This window comes from Chaetura pelagica, unplaced genomic scaffold (assembly GCF_000747805.2).
Source record: "Chaetura pelagica isolate M959 unplaced genomic scaffold, ChaPel_1.0 scaffold11, whole genome shotgun sequence".
In the NCBI taxonomy this organism is placed as follows: Eukaryota; Metazoa; Chordata; class Aves; order Apodiformes; family Apodidae; genus Chaetura; species Chaetura pelagica.
Window position 1 is genome coordinate 3,661,819 of NW_009952694.1, and position 20,123 is coordinate 3,681,941.

At 38.8% G+C, this 20,123-nt stretch overlaps 1 protein-coding gene across 1 annotated transcript in view; it reads left to right on the forward strand.

Moving 5' to 3' along the window:
* MIPOL1 (mirror-image polydactyly 1) overlaps positions 1 to 17,995 on the forward strand; it is a 165,161-nt gene extending 147,166 nt beyond the window's left edge. The window contains exon 13 of the mRNA XM_009993941.1: positions 17,458 to 17,995. Coding sequence (XP_009992243.1) covers positions 17,458 to 17,524 — 67 coding nt within the window. The 3' untranslated portion in view covers positions 17,525 to 17,995. The remainder of the gene's footprint in view (positions 1 to 17,457) is intronic.
* The last annotated feature ends 2,128 nt before the right edge of the window (positions 17,996 to 20,123 follow it).

Consider the following 20,123-nt stretch of genomic DNA (forward strand, 5'->3'; position numbering starts at 1 on the left):
TTTGATTTGGGTTTTTTTTTTTAGTGAAACAGCCTTGTTTAATCCCATGTAACCAGGGTGGCTAGAGTAGAAGTTCAGCCACAACCTGAATTAAAGTGGTGTGATGCATCGCTAGAGTGAAAAGAATTTACACAATTTAACATGCTTAATTACTTGGGAAAATTTTAGTCAGGTTAGTTTTCATTATTGCTAAGATCAGACCACTGAGCCTATAGCAAAATTAAACAATTGGGTGAAGTCTTTTGATGACAATAGCATGCCCTTTTTACCAAGAAACTGTGGAAATGCTCTGTGCGTCTTCCCAGCACCCGGAGTCATCCACCCCCATCTTATAATTCAACCTGCAAACAGATTAAGCAGCTGAGTTTGTGGAAAGTGTGTTTACTTTGAGCTAAGAACCCTTGTGTGACACTATAGAGATTCCTCTGACACCTCTGGGAGAGCTACACAGACAGTTCGTACTCATCAGCAGGGAAACAAGGCTGAGAATTCCCAATTTCTTTGTAACCTCAACCGCTTCATACAAATCAGTGTTTGGCAATTAGGCAGGAATTCATTTGTTAGCTTAGCTTTTTATTTTGAAGATGTAGGATGTTCTACATTTCAAAAAGGATCTGACAATTTATAAATGTGTCAATGGAAAGGCTTCTGGTATTAATTACAGTATTAATTATTAGCACTGTCTTAAGAAGATGCTTATTGTATTTTAAAATCTGACACTGCAGTTCATAGCCTAACTAGGGTTTGAAAACATCTGTTTTCTTGACTTCTTTTAAATGCCTAAGTAAAAGTGAATTCTGACATACAAGGAAGTATTTTTATCTGAGATAAAAAGTAGTTTCTCAGTATTATTCAGTAAAATATCTGAATAATATAACAACATTAAAAATCAGAAGAGGAAAATAATTATAAGCTTCATTAAGAAATATCATAATTAGAATACTAAAATAATATTGAAAAGGGATGTACTTTCTATCTTTGCAGCACATAATTTACTAGTGTTCACTATGCCTTTGCCAATCTGTTCTCTGGCAACACTAAAGGATGTATTAGTATCCTTAAAGACTTCTGTGTTTGCATTCAGCATCATATGCAGAGCTTGCAATAGAGATGTAATATCTCCACAGTGCCGCCATCACGTCAGTGGTTTGTGTACCTACCTGCAGTTGTTACTTTCTAAACACAAGATCCAAGTCAAAATAGTGGTCTGTGTTTTCACAGAATCGTTATGGTTGGACAGGACATCTGAGATTACCAAGTCCAACCATCAGCACAAAAAAAAAAATCCCAAACAAGCACAACCACACACACTCCACCAAAAATGCCCCCCAAAACCCTACAACCTCCATCAGGACATAAAGCATCTAAAAAATGTCTGGATCCTATCCCAAATGAAACAGCAGCTTTGACCAAAAAGGGGGGTATTCTGGAATCTGTTTATAGTGAACTTGGGTATATTAAAATTCTGTTTATACTGAAGTCAGGCAAGATCTCACAGGCTCACTGCAGTGTGAGATACAAATTGCGACTGTGTGCTCTTGCCTGTGAAGGTGCATCACCATCCTAGCAGGGGTGGTGATGTGAAACAGAAAATGGTGAATCTCAGAGGGTGACGACACAGATCTAGAGCGTTGTTTGAACCTAATTTGATTTTGAAACAAAAACAAGATACGTTAGACTTTTAAGAAAGCACCATTCTAATTTATAAAGCAAATATACATTCTACATTTGTGGTATGTAAATAAATAAATGTATATGCACACGTAACAGCAGATATTTATTCATTAGGAACTTAAAACAATCTGCACGGTACTTACTATTCTGACCTATACTCTCTAGAATGGTTATGACTGTAATTTTCTATATTTAATTAATGTTTCTAATTCCCTGATACAAACAAAGAATTAAGACAGCAGTGCAGAATTCACCAGGAGTGTTGGCTCAGAGCCACACACCCCCTGCAAGTTTGTCCTGCCAGAGAAGCCAGGAGCCAGCTGGTGCAGCCCCAGCAGGGAAATGGGGTTGACCTGGAAAAGGTGGCTGGAAAAGTCTGTGAATTAATTAATGCCTCTGCCAGCAGAGGAAGCAAGACATTTTAAAACTGGCCTTCCTGCTGGAACCTCTGGAACTGGGGAGTGCCTGCTGATGTCAGTGAGATCAGAGGAGGTTATAATGTAATAGCCAATCAATATTAGCCAATTATCAGTAAATGTTGAGGCCAGTTTTGATGTGGTTTTTTGCAGGAAATCTATTTTTCTGCCAAAGCTTTGCAGCTGGAGTGAATTTTAATGCAATTTGTCTATTAAGGGCTTGTATTTTTTTTCACAATTTTGTGATTCTAACTCAGTAAAACTTATCTCTGCACGTGAGTGCAGTTGCACTTGCACACTCAAACAGCTGTGTAAGGTGGCAGCAGAGGTTGTGTGTGTAGAATTTCTGTAGAAATTTCTGTGCAGAAGCACAAATTCACAAAGTAATGGTGCATTGCTAAAATGTAAAGGTATGAAAATAAGCATAAACAGTGAAAAATATGCCACTTGTGCACTTTGTAAAGGTAGTTCTTACTGTGAACAAAGCAAATACAGAAGTGATGTAAAGCAGAATTCTTACTTCATTTGTGCTTAACTGTTTATTAAAAACACTTTTTGCTTTTGCTTTTTCTTTTATGGAGGAAGTCAGGAGAGTTACAGATTTGCATAAAATACCTCAGTGGATTGAGTAAAAAGGAAACTAAGCAATCTTCTTAATAAACAGTTTTATTAAATGAAATTTCTCTCTCTCATAAGATAAATGCTACCCTTAATAACATTTGCTTTCCCTCCTAAGGTGTGATCTTTTGGCCACCTTACTTCCATTGTTACTGGAACACACCCTTTTTTTGAGTAGTACTAGTTTTCCCTCAAGCATTTCTGAACACACTTTCACTGCTTTCATAGCTGCTCCCTTAGATTTGTTCCTTAGCTGATGCTGATAAATAAGTGGATCGATGACACGACAAAAACAAACAGTTCTTACCAGCATTCGACACAGCTGCAAAGAGTACAAACATGGAAAGAAATAAGAAGTGACCATCTATGAAGTAGAGTCCCCCTCTTCTGCAGGAAAAACTAATCTGCCTTCCCAGTATGGCAGCTGTGAGCATTTCACATCAGCATCCAAGACGTTCTTCAGTGCTGACTGGAGGTCTAATCTTTCCCAGAATGAATGAAGCAGTGCAGTTCAAGAACAAGAATGAATATTTGAATAATCACACCACAATGTGAGGTGACCCTCCAACGGGGGACTGACCAGATACACATATGGATTTTGGGAAGACGCTCTGATGCTCTTTTCTAACACAGCTGTGGGAAGAATGTGGCTAAGACCCAAAAGTCTTTCTGGAGTATAGCTGGCAAAGGAAACCATGAGGAGAAGAGAATTTAACACATGGGTGTAAGAGAGTCCGCTTCATTGATGAGATCTGAGGGGAATGTCTAATGACTGGAAGAATCAAACTTGGCAATGAAAACACAAAGCTCTTTTCATCAATTCAAACGCAGACTCTAAAGCTGCAGATGGTTACCTCCAGCCTTGCCTATTCAGTGTGGGGTTGTATAAAATGGCACTTTGGTGAATACTAATAGATCAAAACAAAGATTTAATAACATAAAGATGTGGTGTTCATTTTTAAATGAGGATACAGGTCAGTGTCTCAGAAAAGAGTGAAATAAGTATCTTTATGTATGGGTCTAAAGTCTCTGGAGATTTTTAACTGCAAACATGCTATCTTTAGTGTGCAGATTGTATTCAATAAGGCACAGCTATGCAGGGAACAGGCTAAAGGCAAGATTTCTGAATTATTATACAAACTGAGCCTCTTTGCAGCATGCAAATGTTGTTAACTACTTATCTCCCTCTTAAAATCGTGCCTTCATATATTTAGTTGAAGTATATATTGTAGCTTGTATGCTTTCAGTCACTCCTTGTAGATAAGAATGGAGCTAGTTAATTAGAAATTGCAGGCAGAAGCAGTGCACAAAGGAAACAAGTTTTACATTCACCAGGACTTAAAGCTATTTGTTTTGGAGGAACCACCAAATGTCAGATAACTTGACTGGCTTTATTTAAAATTCTAGATATATATTTCTTTAATTTTCATATTTCAAAATAGTAAATATAATTTAATTTCTTAAATTATTGTTACATTTAGATGCTAAGACTTCCCAATTAAAACTGGATTGCCTTTTCTTTTTTTTACTTAAGAAACTGTATTCTGATGAATCTCAAATCAACACATTAACTACTGGATGCTAGGAGTACAGCTTCATAGATATTAATAGTGTCACTGATTTCTGTCAGTAAATAACTTCGCGTATGTCCAAAGTTATTTTGCTTTTAATGAAAACCACTGTGCTGCCTGCTGCTGTGAAGTTCAGCTGGAATTGAATAGTTGGTAATCTTTTAATATTATATACGGAAGAATTTAATTGGTGCTGGCATTTTGAAATGTAAAGTAAGTTCTGATGACTTATGGAAGAATCTAGGTGTAGAGCTAGTTTCTTAGTTACAGCAAATTGGCTTAGCTCTCTCACACTCAGTTGCATTCATTTGTCCCAGTTAAGGATGTGACTTGTAGTTTACTGAGAAACAAATGCTGATGGGGACATTAAAAAGATGAGCAAGTTAGGGCAAAATGCTAAGAATATTTTACTTCCCATAGTAAGCCACAGAAGTCAACGGTTTTGAAAGTTTGTAAGGAAGGAAGTGGGAAGCTAAGAAAGACAACCTTTATAACAGTCTTAAGGTACCGATGAAAATTAGGAATAGTTCTGGACTTTCAGAACTGGATCAAAAGTTATTAAGGCGATTCAACATGGAAAGAGCTGCTTGATGGGGACTGATATGTTGGCTGCCTTGTGCAATGATTAAAAGCAGATTATAAACTCCATGGGGCCCATAAGAGATACACAGTCTCCACAGGCAGAGTTTTATGGTGTTTAGGAAACCCACACCAGCCAGATGGAAGATTCCCAGACACGCAAAACTATCACATACCCCAAAGAATTCTGCGCAGTGCAGCAGAGCTAATGCAAAGTTCCTTTGCCATGTAAGACATGAATAGGAACATGAGAAAGTCTAAAACACAAAATCTAGTAACAATCACATCATATCATATATGAAAATATTATCATTAATGAGGGTAGCAGTAACAGGCAGTGTGAATTTTTTTGGTTTAGGGGCAATAGGCTTGGAGGTAGCCTGCTTTAGGAATTTGGTCAGGAATTAAGCTCAATTGAAATGTGTGAAGGAAGTCATGTGTGATCTCACTGAATGCAGTACATAGTAGGGTCAGAATTTATTTAAATACTTGGAATTCTGTGCTAATACCAGTGACTTCTCCCAGAAGAATTCCCTTCAGACTGCACTAATATGCATGGTGAAATGGTGAATTTACAAGTCTTCTAGAGATACCTGTTTGTTGTCATAAAATAATTGAGTAAGCCAGTGAGGTTATGTGCAGCCTCCGAGAAAACCAATATATAGGGTGAAATCAGTTTTCTGAGTTTGGAAGAAATAAAATACCAAACTATTATTCAAATCTAAGTGAGCTGAACAAATTCAGTCACTGGTGGCATATTCTCTGGACTGCTGTAGGTATAACACCTCTCTGTATCCCTAGGCAGATCTTGTTTCCCCTGCTAAGGCTGACTTTTTATTTGTGCTGTACAAAAGGAAATGTATCACTTTTGCAAAGCTGTAATGAAATATATTTTCTGCACTGGATTGTATTATCTTTACTGGACGACACTTCACTTACCAATTTTTTAATTGAGTACTTCATGTTACAGTCCAGGTAAAATTTGCAGGCTGTACTGGAGGAGTGTCTGGTAACTTAGTAACACTAGTACTGATTACTTCCCATCCCAAAGAAGAGAGGACTTGGGTTAGCATAAGCAAAAAACTTCTGACTGAAAAAAATACAAAACAATTTACTTTTTTGCCTCTTCTGCCTGGATTCCTTATACTCCCAAATGGAGAAGCCTGTGCTGAACCAGAACAATGCACACTGGTTGCACTCAGTGCTGCACAGAACAGCGTGACCTCGGATGCTTTCTTTCAAAAGCTTCCTTGGCATCCGTGCCCCCCCCACCCCAGTTTCCGAGTGGTCATTTGGGAGCAGTGCTCCTCCTCTGAGGTGTGGCAGAATGGAGCTGACTTTCCTCCTCCATCTGAGGAGATCCTGGTTCAGATCTCCTGTATCACAGGGGGACGTTTTAGCCATGCAGGTTAAGCCTGGATGCTCTCTATTCCTTGCCTTGAAGCAGTACCACGTAGCAGCAAATAATGCAGGCTTCTCAGATCAGAGAGCAGTGGCACAGGCTGCTCGCCTCTGAGAAGTGAGACCTGGTTCTGACACTTTCCTTTAGGGCCTTTTTTCAGTTCTCTTCAATGCCCATTGAATGCAAATACACAACCAGTATCAGAACACCCATCTGCCATTTTATAGGTGAGCACCCTTCATCATCACCCACAGAATTACACCTTCAGGTCTAATAACATTTCAGATGCTGCTTCTGTAGAAATTCAGAGCTTCGGAAAAAGTAGAGAAGACTCTTCATCCGTAGGGTGTACAACTCTCCTGAGAAGTGGTAGATATGGCTTAAAACAATTTTTTTTTAGCTTGGCTGAATGCTTTAGCTGATAGTCAGTATAATTTTTTATACTTGATCTCAAAAGGAAGAGTGGTAGCACTGCAGTTATCTTTGTCACCTTTAAAGAAACAAGTGGCCTCAGGTTAGTTTTAGAGAAGGGCAACTTGAGGACTTCTGGACAGCTTGGAGCAAGACACTTTAGCTGAGATTTAAAAAACAAAGTACAAAGAAACCCTATTTGACTACTTTAGGAGCACTCTCTCCTTACACTAGTTGTTGCAAATCCCATCCAAATGTGCTGTCATGCTCTCTGTGCAGTCTGGAAGTGGAATGCACCAATGCAGAGCACACATGGAGCTTCAGATCCCATCTTCAATACAACTCCTGAAAGACAGATCTGGTGATGTTCAGAATTACTGCAGCTGCAAGCCTTTGTAGTATTAACCATTCTTAATATCTTTTGACATCCCATTTTCATTTGAAGATGGCCCTCTATAGAGCAGTTTGTGGTATCAGTTCCAAAAGTCTCATACAGCTATAATGTGTGAAATTACCAGAGTGGATTATGGGATATCATTCTCATGGATATTTTAGTTGTCATCTGTTGGTTTGTGATCAATGCCAAGATCAGGTTCAGTGATGTGCTTACCCGAATGAAGACCAAAAATGCCAGCCAAAGGGAATGACAGATAAGCCCTTCCTGCATTCCTTGCACACCCAAGATACCCATTCACTGCAGGGAGTTTCACGTGGATGAAGAATGCAAAACTGAGCGTACAACCCAAGTCAAGTATTTATTTTCTTTGTGTAGCAGTGGTTTACATTTACTTAACCTCTGTAAAGTGTGGATTGTGATGCAGATATTGTTTTCTTAAAGTATGGATAGTTACAATATAAACACAAATATTTATCATCATTTGAATATTTATCATCTCAGCCTTTCACAAAAATATAAGCAGCCCTGAAACTTCATTCTCTCAAACACTAAAATGTATTCTATGAAAGTCAAATGTTTTCAGAGTCAACATAATCACAGCATCCCAGTTTTTGACCCGTGTGTTCATTTACAGTTTGCTTATAGCTGCTTCACAGAGATGGAAGTTTGTAGATTACAACATGGTTGTATTGATTTATCAGTAGCAAAATACACTAAGTATACTTAGTAAACTGGATGGGGTAGCTCTTAGGCTTGTATTGTATAATATCAGCTTGTTGTGGAATACTTCAGAACAAAATCAGAATGTTGGCTTAGTTAACATCAGTGGTGTAAACCAGACTTGCAAAGACTAATATTTAGTAAGACCAATAACACAAACAAATTAGATTTTTAAGTTGTTTGCCCAATAGGAAGAAACATGCTGACACAGTATTTATAAGCTTATAGTTAACCATTCTATGACAAATTATTAAATAACTTTGAAAAGCAGATTGAGTGCTCCTTGAAGAATGGCAGGAAAACTTTCTCAGACTTGCTTTTCTTTTTCCAAGATGATAAAATGAGTGTCATAGCAAATAATAATTTGCTTTAATATTTTATATCCAAGTAAAATAAGTCCATGGAATTTACATTACTGTTGCTAAATAGTATTTGGTTTGTTTGCAAAAGTCATTTATTTGTGGCTTGGCTGAAGGAATAAAAATAAATTTGTGGTTCTTTCTGTTAATACTCATACTGTTTCTTAACATATGCAAAAGACTGAATACTGTAAATGTATGTGCAGAAGCTCAACAAGAAACCCCAGACTTTCTGAAGCTTCTGAATTACGTATCTTTTAGAGAATTGCTGGAACAGTTCTTTACAGCAACAAATAGAAATAACCTACTAGGCCAGCAAGGTATTTAATTTTAAGCAAACTTGAAGTAATTTAAATTTTTCCACTGCTTAAAATTAAGTGTACCTTTACTGAAGCAGGGAGTAGTTCTCCAAGGAAAAAATTACAGGTCATGTTTCTAATAGAATAGAGTCATTAATTAATAGTCAGATTTTTCCATAGGGCTTTTAAATTTTTTAACAGTATTTTGTAGAAAAGGAGCATCCGTTGCGTTTGTAAGTACGAGAGCTAACAACATCTTTAACTCTATCAGTGCCACTATTTTATTGGCAAGTTGCTCAGCTCTCCCATTCCACATTTTTGCTATATATGGTGTGGGTATAAGGATGTAGATCTAAACACTGAGTTGTTGGAAGGCATAATACTTTAGGAACAAGTTTCATAATTTCAGTTTCAGATTATGATTTTTTTTTTCTCATAGAAGGTATCAGAATTCAGCCTTGGAGTGCAAGAAGAGTGCAGGTATTGGAGAGGTGTATAATAAAATTACTGAATTTTGCACTTTATTCTTTTCTTCCTAATGTATCCATCTCTATCATCTCAATCTTTTATTTTATGCGATAATCATGTTAATTATTTGAAGGTTGTCACAGATTAAGATCTACATCTGATAAAAGGTATATCCTGAATGGTGAACTCCACACAAAAGATATTTCACAGATCTCTTTTTAAACACTGAGAGAAGACTTTACTCTGTACTTCTGAAGAATTTCATGAGTCTAGATGTGAAGCCAAATTTTTATGCTTTCAACAGCAGAAATTAAAAGGTTTTTCTCCCACAATCAGTCCCATTCATGCCACCACCAGGCCAAATTGCCACCAAGGCCTGAATCTACAAGCTTGCTAGTTCAAAAGAAGGTCCACTGCTTCTCTTGCATCAGCCTTGCTTGGGAATTTTCTTACCTCCCAGGAGCAGGAGGAGAAGCTCATTCCCAGCCAGATGGCAAGAACAAGGAGCAAAATAGGCCCAGAAGGCAAGTGAAAAAAAAGCTTATGTGGATTGTCTTTCTAGAATGGTGCACAAGACAGTTGGAGACATTCTGTCTGCTGGCTACTGGAGAAAGGTTACTGAAACTTAGAAGGCTTTTTTTTACCTTAATGGCCTTAAATGACTGATAGCTTAGTAAAAAAGCCTATGAAGTATTTTAAGGAGCACTACACATGTGTAGAAGACACTTTGGTCTGTGATGCTGTCTCAACTAGTATTTTAAAAGCCCATATTTTGTGTGTAAATGAGCAGTTAGGCGTCTTTTCTGGTTTTATCTCTGCATAAGGAACCTGGTCGCAGCATCACCATAGTAGACAAGCTTCATACTGACAACATCTGTCTATAATATATTGCAGACATTAAGAGGAGGAGAGGATGTTTCACCCATGGATTTTTTGTTAGTCCACTACTGAAGGACGACTGCTAGAAAGACTTTAAGAAATACTTTTCAGAAGTATGAGTAAGTGTGAGTTGTCCTGAAATCAGGAGAGGTCTGTGGGCACCACTGGATCACACCGGAAGGGTGGGGAGTTCACCTACCAGTCTGAGCCCTTTATGAAGGACTTATCACAAGCGGGAGTTTAATGAAATGCTTTCCTCTTACATGCAAACCCATTTCTATTGTTACTTGATCTCTCAGTGATATTGTAGAAACCATTCCAACTTGGGCAATATCCCATCAGTTATGCCAGGAAGGCAAATCTGTTGCAATACTTTAACTTATGTTAAAACTATGGTTTTTAATGTAAAGTAGAGGGATTTGGTGATGGTTTATAGGAAGGAATTTTCTCTCCACAAGCTCCAGGTTACTCCTGGTCACAAGGATGGGAGCTGTCTAGAGCCAGCAAGTCTGCATCTGGTTTTTTTAAATATTTGTGGAATCAAGAAAAAAGCTCGTGTTGTCTTGAGTGTTTATGATATCAAGAGGAGTCTGCCAAAGTTGTGCTTCGATGGGATGTGCTTGGGGAAAAGCTTGAGTCGTAATCCAGGAGACCCTTGCCTTTTCCTATCAGCACAAAGTTAGTAGAATTGCTGTCACTGTAAGGAGTAGGCTTCAGTGTCAAGATTTCCCTTTAAAAAGAGACCAGCTGTTGCCCCATGAGTGGAAACAGTAATTTCAGTGCTAAGAGTAATTCAGACTTATGGAAGGAGCTATATGATTTGCATATAAACCATTAGACTCAAGCTGGAGTAATTAGGTCAAATTCTGTGGTGTATTAATTTAACTGATCAGTATCATTTTACCATCATATGCCAATGTATCTGCTATTTCATGATTATGAATTTTTTAACTTGTTAATATCAATCATATGCTCAGTATGAATGATCCACCCAATAGTAAGACTCTCTGTCTGGTCTAAATGATAAGCATGTTGTAGCTCTCAATTTGCTGAAACACAGATGAGGTTATAGCTTAGTGGTTTCAGGGTTTATTTTTGTTTCTCCTAAGCTCATTTATTTTAGGCAATCAGTATATGCTGTCCTGAGAAAGCATTTGAAAGCAAAGGAGCAATACCATTCACAAGGTGGCATTAAATCCAGCATAGATGCAAAGTCCTGATTCTGTGTTATCCTGTACTGTGCAGCAATCTACATCAGTGCAAAGCGGGGTGAAATGCTGTCAAAATAGACCAACTGTGTTTACCACTCACTTTTCCTGCTGCTAGTGATGGCACAAGGTGAATAGTAATGGTGAGCGAGCTCATAATCTTCCAAACAGAAGGTAGAGAGCAAACAATTTGACAAGATTAGTTATTGTGGACCACAGATAAAGGCTTAATATTTTAGCCAAGGCCTGTGTAAGCCAGGTTTATTTTGAAATATGTCTGCTGTCAGGAGCCCAACTGGCTGTATTTACTTCTAAGTTTAATCATATACAGAATTAACACTTTCGGGTTGAGAAGACACTGAAAGAGATTTAATAGGAATGCTTGTTTTGTGACAGTGCTTTTCAGAGGCAGAATGGTTTGCCCTGCCAAATTTAAGGCCTGTAAGTTTAATGGAACATACTTTTTGGAGTGACATTACAAACAGTGTTGGGCAGGCAGGAACTGGCAGTGGTGCCTGGAGTGATTAGATTCAACACTGTGGTCTACCACGGTTTAGAGCTTGCTGATGCAGCTAAATCAGGCTCTAAGACTTGTGTTTTAAGACCAGAAAGAACCATTAATACTCGTTAGTCCAGCCACCTGTCTAACAGAGGCCACGGAATTTTACTCAGTAATTCCTGCGTCAGGTTCAAAACCACTGCTGAACTCCAGCCTGCCATTTAGAAAGACCACCAGTCTCTGATCCAAAAGGTGCAGAGGGAACTTTGTTGAGCAGAGAGAGGCATCCTGGTGCATCTGAACCATATGTGGTCTTTACCACTATGATGATTTATGAAAGAATTGTTACAGACTGGTGTATGACCATTAAATGCAACTGACATTGTTTTCAATGAGTCAGTCAAAAAGTATTATTGTTCAAAAGGCAGCCTTTTGAGGTGGTAAAAATAATACCCAAACTGAAGAATTACAAATAATTAAAAAAGCACTGAACCCCCTAGAGATAAGAAGGCAATATCTCTGTAGCATGTAGATAGGCCACTCACTGCTCACATTTCAGGCTTTGATCCAGTGGATATTGAAGCATTTTATTCAGTTGGAGCAGCCTCAATATTTGAAATTGAGAACAAGCCATTCTGACACCCCACATTAATGCAGTGCTGCTCCCTTGAGAGGGAAGTAGCTGGAGTCCAGTTCCCCCATACAAGTAATAGAGCTCAACTAGTTTCCTCCAGCCTCTGGAGTAAATGATCCTGTTCAAGAGACTGATTTCTAGATGAGACTAGTGTCACAGCAGCCTCTCTTCTCTGTGTCTGTAGTTTCCTTGACTTTTACAGGAAACACCTGAAAACAACTACTCCACTTAGGATTTGATTAAATACATCCAAGAGGAAGACTGAAGGAGAGGAAAAGGATAGGATTTTTTTTATTCTGAGATGAAATTAAGTGAATATATTTGTATGACCACTCACTGAGCAGTCGGTTATTCACTGCACTCTACTGCTGAACTGCTTGTAATGCTTTTGTCCAATGCATTTTATTTACCTAATGTATTTTCAGATGCTTGCTTTCTAAAGGGAATTAGTGTTAGCAAAACACATTCCACAAGAAGTCAGAAATCATGCAAGTAAGGCCATCTTCATAGCCTGAGCCTAATCTTATCTACTGGAAAGATAACCAAGGGTTATAGTTTAGGTTTATAAGCCTTTATATAGCATTTCAAAACCCAGGAGGGTTTTGTTTTTATCGCTTAACTCCTCCATCTGCAAGTAGAAGCTATTGTTTTCGGCTAGTCTCTATATTGCTTTGCAGATTAGGACATAGGCTACTTTATGGATAACCTTTTCTTTCAGCTGGGTATCCATTTTGGCTGTTTCTGAGGCATGATGCTCTGGAAGGTCACTCTGTGATGGTGGAACCATGATGTTCAGAACTTGTGGATAGAGGCCACTGCTCTCCTTTGGGGTGAGCTCCTTTGGCCAGAGATGGAGCAGTGTTGGAGGATGTACTGATCTATGTGGATTTACACAGTTGCAGAGTTTTTACTCATCCTAAGTGACAGTTTAGAGATAGATTTCTTCAGCAGAATGTGTGAAAGAAGAGAGCAAGCCAAAAATGTGCATAGAAAACAGCACTAGGAACGAGTACATAACATTTTTGCAACTATATATCCAGCTTCTGGGCCCCCAGAGCAAGCTTCTCTGTCAGTAAGGATATTAAGTCTGCTTTTTGGAGACTGATTCTAAAAATAGACATATTTGTACTCAAGATTGGGTCATGTTCTGTAAGGCTTTGCTAAAACTTAAAGCAAGTTGTCAGACATTTCAGGAGCTACACAAGAACACTCCATATAACAGCATACACTCCATACAGGCATTTTGTGAGATGTATGCAGAGGTAATAGCACAATCTGAAATAACTGGAAGAGGAGCTGAGAATGGTTGAGAATTCATCTTGGGGAAGACAAACCTAGCAACTTCCTTGTTTAGGTAGCATTCCTCTGAAGATGAGAACCTCTCACAGCTTAGCAACACTTTTTAAAAGTACATATTCAAGCTGGTACTATCATAGCAACAAACCTCTCAAACCTCCATATCATTTCTGTATTGAAACATAGATTCACCTGGTTAATTCCAAGTTTGTATTGAGGAAGAATGAAGCCACTGCAGTTCAGAACTCTTCACAATGATGCATCTTTTGCTAACTTCAAAGTAATGATGAACCAGATGTCCTATCCTGACTTTTGGGGTTTTTTTGTTTTTCCATTTCTTGGGAGCACTGAGATGAGCATTAAAGAAGAAGGCAGATAAAGAATATTTGTTTCTTCATCTTTGTACTTTTCATGGATGCAACTTACGCCTATTCCAAAAAACGCAAGACATTTTTACTTCAGCTACATGCAAATCAGTATAAATAGAATTAAAGGTGTACCTCTCCCTCTGAGTATGTAGTTTGTTCCTATATTTTATATGCCATTATATATACTCATTTGTAAGCACACATACAATAATTGTGCAGAGAATGCTGAAGAGGCATTTGCAAAGAGGAGTTATTTGTTAAGGGACAGATATTTAGAATTATGTAAGTATGAAGAAATAGCAAAGGTCACCTACTAGGATTTTCCAAAATCTCTAAGCAAAAGGTTGAAACCTGTGAGAATGAGGAGTGAGACCTTAAGAGGCTTTGTTCAGCATTTCTAAATGCATGTCTGTCCTTGCACATTTGGACCTTCAGGACTGCAGCTTAGTTGCCTGCCATATCATTCTTCTGTCTGACCTAAAACACCAACTGCAATAATTTCTTCCTGAAGGACTTACTTGGTTGCTTCATGAAATGCAAATTCAGTGAGTATCTTAAATCTCAGGAGAAGACAGTGTCATACTGTGCATGTAATTCATACTATGAGGACTGTTCCTTCACAAGCAAAATGACAAATGTCATTTGTTAAATCAGTGTCTTAGCATACAGTCAAACATAGTATTTGCTTTCAGTTAAGTAAAATATAGTGAGATTATACTGGCAGTTAGCTTTGATCTTGAGGCATAGGACTATTCCTTCAGTTCACCACAGATTAAAATGCTCAGCCCTTAAAAGGAGCTGCCTGCAGCATCCCACCGGGCTGAGCCTTATGGACAAGGGGTGATTCTGCCACCCTCACCCCTCGCAGGTAGCACCTCATTGACACAAATGGCCTTGTTAGCTGCCTTTTATTACTCACAAAGAAAAATGGTGCTTAGTGTGAGTCAGCATGGCAGAGTTGGGCCCTTGGTGAACAAAGAGTCCAGGATTATCGTTCCGAAAAGCCCCCTGAGGCCTGTATCAAGAGTTATTAACCACTGATTCAGCCCATAGCTTTATTTTGTAGGCTTAAGTGGGATTTCAGTGGTATATTGGGTCTTGTGTCTGTGTAGAGGTGAATTTTGCCCTCTGTTATTTTATCTTATAAATAGCTGTTACAGTTTCTCTTTTACATTATTGTTTAAATCTCTTTCAAAGGTATGGTTTCTTAATCCCCTGCTGCTTTTTTTTTTTTCCTTTCTTCTAATAAAGAATAAATAAATTTGCAAATCCACACATGACTGAAACAAAAGGCAAATAAACCCTGCATGGTTTATGTTTGGTGTGGGCTGCCTCATTTTGATTATTTCAGTCATCATTCATTCGAAAAGCAGAAGCTATGATGGTTAAGCCTCATTATTTTCAATGAAGCCTGACAGTTTCAAGGTTAAACAGAAGACAGCTACTTTCATCCCAGTGGTATTTCTCTCCAAACATGGGCAGCTCTTCCTTAACTTGTCTGCTCTGGTGTGCAGTGTCATTGCTTGGTCACAGAGTGGTGCACATCTAAGCCCAATTGCAGGACAGTGTGTAAGCAATGACCTCCAACCAGTGTCTCCCCAAATGAAGCCTCAATTATTGAAGTAATTTCTCCCTCACCTGTGTAAGCCATGCAGTATATCTTTTTAACTGAATGGTGAGTTAAATAAGACCTCTGATGTTACTGTTTTTCTGCTGTCTTCCAGAAAACAATTTGCAGCCCAAACCTCCTGTTTGTCCTGACAGTTTGAAACGTTTCTCCTGTGCTTTATGTCTCTGAAGCACACTAGAGTGGATGCTAGTGTGAGAAAGAGACCTCCAGTGACAGTGAAAGTGGCTGAGGAAGCTGCAGTGCTTCTGAACATACATGCTGTTAAAAGTGAGGACTGATCTGCCATTGCTTTCTGAAATGGCACTGATTTAATAGGGAAATTTCTCAGTAAGAGAGGCTGAGGAAACTATGACCTATCAATAACTGAGTTAAAACCCTTCGTACCCAGAAAAAAATTTATTTATCTGCTGTGAGAAAACTTTCAGGAGCAAATAACTTGTGAAGCCCTGACTTTATACTTTTGTGGACTACCTGCACTGAGTTATGACTGTCTGGGTACTGCCAGGTGAAGGAGTGCAGTAGATGTATGTTACAAAACCAGGAAAAATGCACTAGTTGGTTTAAAAGGAAAAGCAATAATACATGGAAAACTGATGGGAGAGGAGGTGCTAAGCAGTAGTTTTTCACCTGTGCTTTCACTTCTTTAGAGTCCATGTGGAACAGCTAGAACCAGATGAACTTTCCACATACATTTCCTGGTGTCTGATAATTACATTAGGGTGGTGAATTCTTAATCTTGTTTCAGGAATTAAGTCACCTGGTGAGTACAATGAAAGGTGTAGCTTCGTGGTGCTTGGTGGTTCCTGGAAAACAAGAGTGTTTCAATACGTACCGTGTGTGTTAGTCATGGCTTCTGGCAATAAATCCAAGACGTGTTAACTAGTTTTCCTGCACTGACATTGCTAATGCACCAAAGAGATAAAATTAATTTTGCATTTTTGATAAAGCTGTGCTATTTTTATTTCCAATCTGCATTCCTCAAGTTGTATAATACAGATACAAAAAAAAAAAAAAAGAAGCATAACTGTCTTTTCAGATAAGGAAAAATGGTCAGCTTTGCAACAGTGAATGTGGCCACTTGAATCTACAACTCTTTTAATCTGTTATGGAAGTCATGTCTATAATATGCTGGACATGGCTTTAAAAGTGTTCTACTGCACACAGTGTCAGCTTTTTTATAGTTGGTTAATGTGTGAGAGAGCTTCTATAAAATACAGATAAATTGATGAATTAATTTGAATGCATGGTTACTGGAGTGCTGAAGATAAATGTGTGTAAATGGACAATGCTGAACAGATTTAGCCCTTTGCATTTGCCTACATAGTTTAACAGAAGGAAAGAACAAATTAAGCCAGTGAGGGGCTGGACATAATTATATCCTGTGCCTTAAAACTAAGAGAAGATTATGTGGCTCTCTGTCCTTCTTATTAACTGGTTGTGTTAACATAGTAACCATATGGACCACCTTCAAAATATCATCATCCACATCCTCAGAAGCTTCCCTTGTTGAGCATTTCTTTAAAGTTTTTTACATAAAACACTTGAGGTTTAGGCATAAATTTATAAACTGGATAATAAAAGTATCTGTTGGATAACAAGCAGGGTATTTTTTAAGAGGTAACAAGAGCTAAGTGTTATGTTTGACAAGAGCCATGGACGACTCAAATTTTACAGAGTGCAGGAACTGAATGTCCTGCATACACCGAAGTGTACATGTGCCACAGGGTTGCTGCACAGGGGTTTGTGTTGGTGCTTTTCAGGGACCTCAGATAATACATATACCACAAAAGAAAAGTAAGTTGACATATATTGCTGACTGCAAATGGGTTGGGCTGTGGGTTAAAAGTTTTCCGTAAGTTGTCTGCATTTTCCCTTAATGTCTGTCTTTTACAGTAGTGCTTTGTTTCCAAGCATGACCACTACCAGGACAGCTTGGTTCAGTGCAAACACTGTCTCTTTCAGCCAGAACATTCCTAACGTTAGCTTCCTTTTTTTTTCTCTCCTCTCCCTCTCCCCTGCCCCCTCTCAGGTTGGAAAGGCTGGTGGACGTCCTGAGGAAGAAGGTTGGAGCAGGGACCATTAGGACCGTGATCTGATTGAAAGCTCTAGTCTAAGGAAGCATTCACATCTGGTGACCAGGCTGCTTCATTCAGCACTGTGTAAACACTAAAGCCTTAACTTAGCAAACAGTTGTTAGAAGTGGGACACTCCAGCGACATTCCAAGCTGAGATAAAATCAAATCATAAATGTTTAACTACTTTGCTGCTGAGTTCTGTGATTTGTTGAAATGTTTCACTGCAAACATGTATTTGTTTTTAAGCAGATGCATTGTGGCACTGTGTACTGTGAAAAATGATGTAGATGCTTATTTTAACAGCCTCTCCTCTCGGGGTTACCAGACTGTAGTCTGCTGCAAGGCACAGCTTGATCATGTTTTCAAACACTGCAGGCTTCAGGTGCAAAATCCTGCAAAGAAGTTTCAAAATTTAAATCCCTTATATTTTTTTCTGAGGCTGCAAGCAGTCTGGTATTTGTATGTTAAATATATTAATTGGTAAAGTAGGTTCACATTCAAGAAATATCTCTGGCTAGTGTTGTGGAGATTGTTTCCTCCTTACTCATAGCCCATTGAATTGCAGCTAGTGACTGTGGCTACATTGAAGGGAAGGGTACATGGCTAACTTTATACAACTGTGGAATAGCTACTGCTAGTACTTGCTATTTTCAGCATACATTAAAAAGAAATGTACAGTTCAGTTTCCCTGGAGGTACAGCTTCACAAATTGCAATGTGAAAGCCTTGTGACATTGTACAGTATCCCAGACAGTGGGGAAGGTTTCCTGTGTTGTTTGTAGTCACTCCTCTGTCCTTTCTTGTGAGGCAAAACCTGACAAATATTCAGAAACCACCTTACAGAGTCAAAATTTGACTTTTCAGTGTAAGGTCCCTCACCCCTTCCTTAAAATACTATTTTTCCTTCTTCTGTTAGACCTCTGATTGCTCTGTAGTGCAGGAGTACCATCCGGGTTGGTTGAGGCCAGACTGCCAAGCCTCTGCTTTGTGTACTTCTGAACTGCCCTGGGACTGAACACAAAGACTGAAGGATTGACCCCTGCAGGGAGGGGAGAAACAGAGGGATTAGGAGGAAAATTTGGGGTGCACAGATATTATAGACCCTAGAGAGACAGGAGAGTCAGACCTGAAGTTATATTTGTGACCCCAACATCTGCCTGTATTTGGTGTATCTGTCACATGACCAATTGGTGAGCAAAAAAGCCAGATCAGCACTTGTATAAACCTGCTCAAGAAGATAGCAGTCATCTCTAAGCAGCCTAAATTCAGTAATGAATCTCAGCAGCATGGTGGGTTTTAAGCTACTCCTAGGACCAGTCAGCTCAGGAAGGGTGGATGTAGCTCCTAAGGCTTCCACCTGCCTACTCTACTTTGTGTTTAATGTTGTTATGCTGTCTTCCCTTTTAATGTTTGTTTGTGTGTACAGATGTCATGATAGGGCAGCCTAGCTGAAGAAAAGGAAATTTTAATTTTGGGTAGAAGGAGGCATTTCAATACCCGTTTTTCCTTCAGGCACTGCCATATTAAACCTTCATCACCTGCAGACCTAAGCTTCTTCTAGTTTCAGTATACCAAACCTAACCCCTTGCAGAGAGCTCAGTAGCATTCCTCGAAGCCAAATTTACCAAGTCACTTCAAGAAACCTCTGAAGTGCTCTTTTTTGACCTTTAGTCAATCCCAAGATAGCCAATGAGTGTGGAATCTCTCCCCTGCACTTATCCAGTGGGAGGAAAGACTAGAGGACTGTCACCCCCTGCCCCTTCACCATCTCCCATGTGCTGCTGTCTGGTGCTTGAGATACTCAACTGCTCTTTTTCCTGTTGTCATCACTGAGGTTTAGTGCACTGAGTGAAATGCAAGATCTCCTGATCTATCAGTGGTTTTGAACCATTTCTGTTCTAAGACTACCATACTGTGCTAGACCAAAGGTCCAACAAGCCCAAGGACTGTTTTTGGCAACAACCAGTAGGAGATGCCTGAGAAAGGGTATAAAGTCAGGCCAGCACTAGTAACCTTCCTCCACAGTGGTCTCCCAGGAATTTTTTACTTAGGTGCTTTCTTTGTATTTGGCAGCATTTTTTCATCACCTGTTTTTAATATGTTTAAACTTTTAGTATCTAGTTGTTCCTGCCACGAGGACTTAGGCAGTTAATGGTGCATTGAGTGGAGAAATATTTCCTTTAATTTGCTGTGAAACACCTCTATTAATTTGCTATCATCTAGTTTTTGTGTTAGAGAAACAGTGAACAGCCATTCCCTATTCATACTATTTCCATGTCCCTTGTGATTTTACATATTTGGCAGCCTTCCCCCACCTTCTTTCTTCCAGAGAGAACCCCTAGTATCTAGTAAAGAAGCTGTCTCATGTTTTTAATTGGCCTTGTCATGCTAATCTACTTCTTTTCCAGGTCTGCACTGTTTTTACTGAGATAGAACCAGATTTGTGTCTGGTACTCAAGATACAGCGAAATTGTGACTTTAACAGTTGTCATAATGATGTTGTCTGGTTTATTCTCTGTTCTATTTGTAATAAACTTTAGCATTGGATTTGCTTTATTACAGATGATTTCTTGAAATTAATATTTCTGTAATAATAACAACTCTAGATCTCATTTCTCATT